Source organism: Morone saxatilis, unplaced genomic scaffold (assembly GCF_004916995.1).
Source record: "Morone saxatilis isolate NCDOM2014 unplaced genomic scaffold, NCSU_SB_2.0 Contig4, whole genome shotgun sequence".
Classification (NCBI taxonomy): Eukaryota; Metazoa; Chordata; class Actinopteri; family Moronidae; genus Morone; species Morone saxatilis.
This window is the reverse complement of record NW_023339984.1, coordinates 1,393,345-1,402,511: the sequence shown is the minus strand read 5'-3', so window position 1 is coordinate 1,402,511 and position 9,167 is coordinate 1,393,345. Positions and strand designations below refer to the sequence as shown.

The following is a 9,167-nucleotide window of genomic DNA, read 5'->3' as shown; positions in this document are numbered from 1 at the left end:
CACACACACACACACACATAGCTATTTCCACCCCCACCTATTGTTCAAACAGCTCCCCTCCAGCTATGGGACAGTGAAGACGGGGAGAGATCAGGCTTTAGAGCTGCCGTACAGAATCTAGTCACTCTCATATTTACTGTGTATGTATAGAAAATACACACATTGAACTACATGGCTGTATTTATTAAGATCATGTGAAATGATCCTGATAATGAAACACTTAGTTTAACGTGGAACATGGCTTAGTAGTATGTATCTATCTGCTTTATTGAACACATAGACCTCACTTCCCTTTGTTTTCTGCTGTTCTTATTCTGTCCATTTATAATTAGATATTTAAGAGATCAGGAATAGGTTGGTTTTGGCCTCTTTTTTTCCTTTTGTTTGTTGAAGTAGTCAATAGTTTGTAGCTTGATTGCAACCAACAATTATTTCCATTATTGATAAATCTTTTTTGATTAACAGTTTGGTATCAAACGGTCAAAAAAATGTGAAAAATGTCTGACTTCTTCTTGAAATCTTCTTGAAAAAAAATCTTGAAATTGCTTTTCTGTCTAACAAAACCCCCACATATTTACTTTATTATCACATAAGACAAAGAAAACCTGCTAATTCTTTAATTTTTTTGAGTAAAATAGATTGATGAAGAAAAATATAATGACTCCCAAGGAAAGTCTTAAAAGCTTTCTGCCCCCAGTGTAAATCTTGATATAGAGAGATAAAGAACAGAGGATTGAACACTTCAGAATGTAATGGGAAGCTATAACTCTGCCCTACAGTAAATCCCGGATACTAAAAATTGTGATAATGGAAAAACTATTGATGCTCAGCTGTACGATACATATCTAAAGAATGAAGCTACATAATGTCTGTCACATCCGTAAATGATGCTCAGTGGACCATATTCCATTGTTATTAACCTGTTTTAACTGTATCGAAGCAAAAGTCACACATTATGTTTTCCTTCTTTCAGATTTTTTCAGTTTAAGTCCTCCAAAATAAAAGTCCCCATAGAAGCCCTAACAAAGAGCGGAACCGCCTCCTCCTGCTGCCCTGCTGCTTCCAACAGCGATCAATAAAGAGCCATTGGGCTGTCTGCCATTGACAGACGTCTGTCTCGTCCTGCTGCCAGTGAAAGCTCACCGCTAATGGTGCTTTTTGGAATCACTGCAGCTCTATAGGCAATCTATCGATGCTTTATTGTGTTGCTCACATTCCTTTTATCCCATGATGATAGAATAGAATTTAAGTGATACAGATATTTGTGTAGAGAAGAGGATGGGGTCAGTACTGAGCACGCCCTGTAAAATACTGTCATTGGGAAAGGAGGAGGTTTGGGAAGTAAAGGCGATGCTTGGAGGGTGGAGGATTTTTGGGGGGAAGAGACAAGAAAGAAAATAAGGACAGAGAAACCAGCAGTCCACAACACAAGATATTAAATTTACAGTGATATGAATTGGAGAAAAGCAGCAACAACTGACATTGTTGCTCATTTTTACTTAAAGTTAAATCTGTAAGAGTTACTGATTAATTTCCTGTCAATTGACTTTCAATTAGGAAGTGCGTTTAATTTACCAAAGAACAAAGATTTTCCCCAATCATGATTTAACACCTCTACTAAAACTGGAATCAATTTATTATTATTGATACAAATTATGTCACAATTATAACCTCAAATCCTAGTATTTCTGAGAAAAATGTTTCTAAATTAAAGGTATATATTTAAATAATTCTGTTGGCATAGGTAGTGCTGCAACTATGGATTATTTTCATTATCAATTAATATCCAGATTGTTTTCAACATCAATGCTCATAAGAATTTTCCAGAGCCCAAAACAACATCTACAAATAGTTTTTTTTTGTCCAACCAACACTCCCAAACCCAAAGACATTCAAGAAGCTGGGATCAGCAAATGTTTGAAATTTCTGCAGTGAAAAAGCTGTGAAATAGTCCATCTGCGCTGTGCTCAATTGGATTCTTTATGTACATTAGAACTGACTGGTATTCATTGCATCCCTTTATAGGTGGGTGAGAATGGCCTACATACTGTACAGTAACTCTGGAAACAGAAAGCGGGAAGCAGCCAATAGCAGCTATTTTTGGAAATGCTCACCCAGTTTGGTCAGGAGTGGACGAGTGTTTGGCCTCGCCAAGATTCTGTCACAGCAGTGTGGGTTCCCCGCTCGAGGCTGGTGGTTTTGGAAAATGGTGTGGATCCTGTCATATGGCACAAGGATACATCAAACATAAAACCAAAGTATGAACTTGATTGATTCCAATGGGGTTATGATCTCCATTTGGTCTCGGAGACTACTAATTTAGAACATAAAGCTTGCATTACAGGCTGAGGGCAAGAGATTTGTAACAAAAGATGATATCTAGTGGCATCAGGGGAATTGTAGGATTCTGCTTGACCCATACTTGGAACTAAAAGTCAGGGTATCTCAGCCTTTTCTGTTTTGATTTGGCCCTTTCTTTTTTACTTATTTGTCTCTTGTGAACACTCCAACTTTATGGAAGTAAAATACTAACTCACATTACAGTATCCCTTTTAAATTCATACATACACAAGTTTGCTCACGAGGACTGAAAGGATTTGATGAAAGTTCTCCTTCTTAGTCGTGTTATTTTTTTATGGCATATTGCCATTATTGGACAGTTGACAGATGTGGTGAATGACGTGAAAGATAAGTTTACAGCTGGGTTTAATATGGGGAAGTTGCAGTTACTTGATCACCTGGATGCACCAAAGTTCTCTTCTTAACAGGATCTTACATTGACCTTTTTAAAAAACCTTTTAAAAGGTCAATGTAATGTATTGTGGTTTCGTGCTATTTTTTTTTCAATAGCACGAAACCACAATAGCTGTGACTACGTACGTTCATGCATCCATGCGTTCCTAGTTTCCACAAGCAAATACGGTACTATTCCTTGGCATATAAATACCAGAGCACCTCTGATGGATCAGTCTAATGTTTGGTCATTTTGTGTGTTTTCAGATCTGTCTAAGAACCGTCTATGTGAGCTGCCGGAGGAGCTCTGTCAGTTCATCTCTCTGGAGACACTGAGCCTTTACCACAATGGGATGCGTTCACTGTCCTCCAGCCTGGGCAACCTCCAGGCCCTCACCTACCTCAACCTCAGGTAACCACAACATACACATGCTGCCATCTGAGCCAGTTAGCTAGTTCTCATTAAACTGCAACTCAAACATTTAATTAATACAATTATTACTTTAACAAAAGCCATTGGTGGTCCAAGTAAAATCCAACAAAAGGTATCTGCAGGCCCTGACTGGACTGTTTGACTGCAATGACATCTTGACTCCTCAGAATAAAACACAACATGCAATTGTTAAATTCAGTGTGAGCTAAATGATTCTGTGGAAGGAAAATTGATCCGGGTCCATCCTCCTTGTTCTATTATAGCTTGTGTTTCATTCTAACTAGTTTAACAGGTCTTAAAAAGTTCAAAGATAGACACATCCCTTTTTGAAAGGTCTGAATACACTAAAACTTCAAAGAACTCTGACAGTTCCATCTCCTTAGTCTCCTCACTTCTGCTATCAAAGATTTGTTAAAACTTGTTTTCAACGTTTTGGCCATTTCTGTCAGTTATGGTCACATTGTACACACAAGGACTTAAGTAATTGCTGAGATCTTGGACTGCAGACCATTTTCATATTGTGTTAATATTCAACACTGTAAGATAATAGTATGACACGTGGTCTCCCATTACCAAACACAGTCTGTCTGTGGAAAAAGAGCGTACAAGACAAAAAGAAATCTACACAGAAACAGAATGTTGACTCCAGCAGTTTTCTTTCACAGATTGCATGTTCTGCTGAATGTTGACAGGTTATCTGGAGTGATGGGGAAACATGCAACACATAGGGTGCCAAGTTAAGGGTAATTAAGACCAAAACAACCAATAATAGGCTATAAAGTTATGGAATATATTGTTCAGCACTTTTTAGCTGAATAATATTGTTTCCTCGTGGCTCTGTTGCCAAGTTTCATAGCCCAGTCCAGTCTGCAGCCTGGTGGTTGGCAACAACAAATGTATCACTTTATTTGGAAAATCTAAAAAATTAGTGCATCTAAAGTATAAACACTGTGTGGGGCTGCACAGTGGGGTAAAAAAATATCATGCAATTATTTTGATAGATACTAGGATTACGATATGATTCTCATTTAGCAGGAATGCTCATTTTTACATCACAATTTTCATTTTCACTGAACAAAACAAAACAATGATGTGACATTTGTAGGGGCCTGTACCGAACAAACATCTGGAAAACAAGATTTGTAGACAGGGGCCTTTCTGCATAACTACAGTATTTCATTATAATGTTTGTCACACATTTGACCTTTTTAATCCAAAAAATTGCAGCTTCTGAGATTTTTTCTCAGCTTTTGTGACTTGGCCATATTGTGATTTCAATCATTTTTTGATTAATTGTTCAGCCCGAGGGTGCACACAACAGTGGTATGCATGAAAGTTGTGGGTTCAAAGCTTCCTGGTATAAAGTTGAACCAATCAATTGCAATTATCCTTTAAAAGTTGCACTTCAGCACACTGCAGCAGTGGACTCGTTGCATTTCACAGTTAGCAGTTTGCAGGTGCACAGCGCCTCTAAAGCACAGCTGCTGTCTGAAAACTTCATTTGAACTTCAGTGTTTGTTTATGCTGGAGATGAAGAGAGGCCGTCCAAATCCTGTCCAAACCTTCGTACAACAACAGAACCACCCTGACACTCCTCTCTCCTCGACACTGTCATTTTTACTGTTGCTAGGAGACCAGAACAAGCCTCCAGGTGGCTGGTAATACAGGCAGCAGAAGTGTAAGCTCAAAGCAAATATACTCTATAACAACAAATATCAAAGACTAAGTGTAGCTGAACATTGTGACAGGCTAGCTAGTTAGCTACTAACTATAAGAAAATATCTAAAACATTTCACTTTTATGAAGGTTTTAAACAGGAGTGTATCTTTTGAAATCCAAATCACCCTTGCACCAGGCCCAGATGGATGTCAAGGAAGTCTATTTATCATTATACAAGATTGTACAATGAAATGAAAGTTTACAGTCCCTTCATGCTACACACATATAAAAGGTAATTCAATTTACAGTAGAATAACATATGAAATGAGCAAATTAAATATTAATAAAATAAATGCCACTTCAATGACTTTACTGTGTGTGTGTGTGTGTGTGTGTGTGCTTGTCTCCACAGTCGTAATCTTCTGTCCAGTTTACCCCCATCGGTGTTTCAGCTCCCCCTCCTGCGAGTGCTCATCGTCAGCAACAACAAGCTGGGTTCACTGCCTGCCTCCATATACTCCCTCACACACCTCCGTCAGCTGGTATGATATACACACTTAGATTCACACACACACGGCTATCTCCCACCAATAGCATCGTTCTCTCAGCAACAGAGTTTAAACACAAGCCAGCCGATTTCTGTGGTGATAGGAGGGTAAAGATCTTTTTAAGTCCCTTTGGGTTGTAGTCAGAAGTTCATACTTACGGTTTTAAAAATTAAAAGCAAGAGGGTCTCAAGATCCATTTGTGATGTAATAAAACATGTGAGTGGTCTTATCAGTTGTCTACAGTTTTAAATTCTGTCTCTCTCTCAGGATGTAAGCTGTAATGAGCTGCAGTGTTTGCCAGCAGAGCTCGGCCAGCTAGAGTGTCTGAGGGACCTAAACCTGAGGAGAAACCAGCTCACCACTTTGCCTGAAGGTATCGACACACTTGACCCCATCCATTGACCTCAAACCTCCTCTCCTCTGCTCATATTCCTCCCATCCAGCACATTTTTCAGTGCTCTTTGATGAACCCGAGTAACCCCACAATCCTCAGCAATGTCTTTGTCCAGTGATTCTTCAATTGATATTGAGTGCATCTATAACTATACAAAAAGATAAAGATATCTTACTAATACTGAGCTTTGTTAAGCCTGCAAAATATAACTGTAACACCCGAAGCAATCCTAGCTCTTCTTTACCATGGAATTTTAATGTAGAATTTTCAACAAAGTTTCACACCAGTAATTGTCATTACTGTGGAGCTATCGATTTTAAACAATGTCAAGTGTGAAAGTTCTTGTATAAGCCTTTTTCAGCTTAATGATCTTCACCACTTTTTTACCGTTAATGAAGTTAAAGTAGTGTTACGATATTGTTTGGATTGTTTAAATAATTTTCATTTTTATACTAATAAATTGTGTCAAACCTGTAAACCGAAAAAAGGGTTTCAAGTTTAAAGTTTTCAGCTTAAATGTTGTAGGAATGAAGAGAGTTTATAAGTTTTTCAGTTTCAAGAAACGACAAATAAAAATATTACATAAAAAGTGTCCCAACAATGAATTTAAAATTAAAAACAAGCCAGCAATGGAACTGAACATGTATTACTAAAACAAGTTTGAGGCAATGACACTTGTATATAATCCCTCTCTTTGGCATTCATTAGGGAAAAATTATTCGACTACCCCCTTGTCCGGGCTCGACGTGTCCGGCAACCGTATTTCCCTGCCTGTTGCTTACGCCCACCTCCGCCATCTCAGGAAGCTCTTCCACTGGACAAACCCGGCGCAAAAATGCCCCACCTGCGCAGATCTGGCTCCAGGCAATACACATCTTTTTCAAGTACCCTCAAACCATGGAGGCCTTGCAAAGAGGAGCCAGAGGAGGCTGAGAGACAACCTGAGACCACTGGATTTAAGCTGGTTGAGGAGGAACTGGAGTGGGAGCAAGGAAACTAAAAGGAGGGAAAGATTCAGGTAAGCAGAAAAAGATGAAAGAACCAAGCAAAACATTTCCACCGGTCATTTGCTGGAAATCTGAGCAATTTAAGTATTATTCAGGATTATTTATGAATGAACCAAGATAGTAGAATTAATTATTTTTTAAGATTAAGGAAACCTGTACTGTATAGCGCCTTTCTTTAGTTCTTTCCCGGGACCACTCCAAAAGCGCTTTTTAACACTCGTTGCCACATTCAACCTTCCACACAACATTTTCACTTCAGTGATGGCAAAGTCCATCGAACAGAACTAACTCATTAATCAACTCACATTCACACACGGTTGCTATGGCATTCGGGAGCTTTGGGGTTGAGTAATCTTGCTCAAGGATATTGACACATGCAGGAGGAAGCCGGATCGAAAAACCAAACAACCTTTTCTGATTGGGGGCGACCCGCTCTTGCCTTCTAAGAGCCGCCCAGATGTGTTTGTAGATGTATTTTTAGGGCTGTACCAAAAAGTCTGAATCATTTATAACGTTCAAATTCTAAATTAGCATTCGAATGTCGTGCAAAGAAAGCAAATAATCTCTCCCAAAATGTTGGACTATTTCTTTAACAAACCATTAGGAAAGGGTGTTTCATGGAGCCACACTTTGTAGTCTTCTAGTCATGAATAAGTATTGTTTACTGATAGTGGCAGCTACTGCACCTATTCATTATAGGATAATGGACTTATGGAAATAAATATATTTTTGCAACCACAATAGGCTCATGGGGCTCTTATGCCAAAAAATGAACGATGTGAACATGAGGTAAGATGGCAGGAGGTACAGTGAATATAGAAAAGGGAAATGGATAACAATGAAAGGGTATGATAACTAAGAGGAAGCAGGGTTTATCAAATATTTATAAACTCGTAATGGAACCCGTTTAGCTGCCTAGTGAGCCATTTCCATGAAATAGACAGCACCAAGGACAGAGATAAGAGAACATTTGACAGAAGAGCTCTGAGTCTGATCTGGAGGAAAAAACATGAGTCACTGCCCTTTAGACTAATAAACCACAATCAGTCTGCCAACAAGACTGCTGCTGTGTATTTACTTCTGTATGTGTGTTTAACTTAATGTGTGCTCTACATGTTTCCCTGCAGCCTGTCAGAGCAAGAGCTGTTTACAGGCCAGTTCGGGGGGCTGGACTCTGGCTTCAACAGTGTGGACAGCGGCAGCAAACGGTGGTCTGGGAATGAGGTATTACTGAACACACACGGTCATTTATACACTGCCCTAACATGTCCTGAGCAACTACATTATATTAATCAAACAGAACTGTGTACAATGATGCTGCATCGAAATATCAGATTTGAGGAAAAAATCTCCATGACCCATCCTCAACTGAAAATCGGTAGAGAAATGTATGTATGATGAAATGTATAGGTGATTGGGAAGCTGAGTAATGTTATAAACCAGGTTAATGTCATTGAACTTGTACACACTGATGTCAATAAACCTAAAACAATATATATTGCTTTATTTTAGGTGAAAACAACAATACAAATACAGCCTATCTATCTGCATTGTTGGCAATCAACTACTGATCAATAACTCAATGACTGCCTGTCTTGTCTGTGTCCAGTCAGCAGATGACTTCTCAGAGCGTTCCCTACGCATGGCTGAGGTCAGCAGAGACCAGAGGAACCTGGAGGAGGAGGATGAGGAGGATGGATCTCCTATGGAAGCTAGCAAGGGTGAGGAAGAACACAGGATAATCAGTGTTTTCCAGCCAGAAACGTTCCTGAAAAAGTAGAATTGTTTGCACATTTAGAGAAAATGTCCTCTCCCCTGCTCTCTGCAGTAAACGGAGCGGCCGAGCATACCGACTTCATTGACAGCATTGTGACGGAGGAAGAGGAGGAGATCAGGATAGATCCACCCACGCCAACTCTCACAGCCCCTCTGGTACTCATTCACACACTGATCAGCAGTTGTGTCAGATCCTCTTGTTGCTCAACATCTTGCCTTGTATGTTATCTTAGAACAGGGAAGTAATTGATTACGTCATTGATTTCTAGGAGAATTCTTCACCACCACAGGACTCAACCGTATGCAGGTAAGACTTTGCATGGCACTGCTTAGTTTCTAGCAGAATAAACTAAAGTAAGTTTACAACACAAAACAGGAATATTGGTTTGTGGTACAGGACTGAAATATTGGTATAAAGCTCAACAGGAATATTGGTTTTATTTAATTCAATTACATTTTATTTGTATAGCGCCAATTCATAGCAAAAGTTATCTCAGGACACTTTTCAAATAGAACAGGTCTAGACCAAACTCCTTTCTTATAAGCATTATTTTTTGAAGAGAGAGAGAGAAGATTTGTACAGGGAAAGGCAGTGCAGAAGAAAAAAGCAATAAAAC

General features: G+C 39.1%; 1 protein-coding gene across 1 annotated transcript in view; it reads left to right on the top strand.

The window, feature by feature from the left end:
• Nucleotides 1-9,167, top strand: part of lrch4 (leucine-rich repeats and calponin homology (CH) domain containing 4) — a 35,617-nt gene that overhangs the window by 14,919 nt on the left and 11,531 nt on the right. The window contains exons 3-9 of the mRNA XM_035675708.1: nucleotides 3,001-3,145; nucleotides 5,238-5,367; nucleotides 5,641-5,746; nucleotides 7,874-7,998; nucleotides 8,384-8,495; nucleotides 8,603-8,706; nucleotides 8,820-8,857. Of these exons, the coding sequence (XP_035531601.1) occupies nucleotides 3,001-3,145; nucleotides 5,238-5,367; nucleotides 5,641-5,746; nucleotides 7,874-7,998; nucleotides 8,384-8,495; nucleotides 8,603-8,706; nucleotides 8,820-8,857 (760 nt within the window). The remainder of the gene's footprint in view (nucleotides 1-3,000; nucleotides 3,146-5,237; nucleotides 5,368-5,640; nucleotides 5,747-7,873; nucleotides 7,999-8,383; nucleotides 8,496-8,602; nucleotides 8,707-8,819; nucleotides 8,858-9,167) is intronic.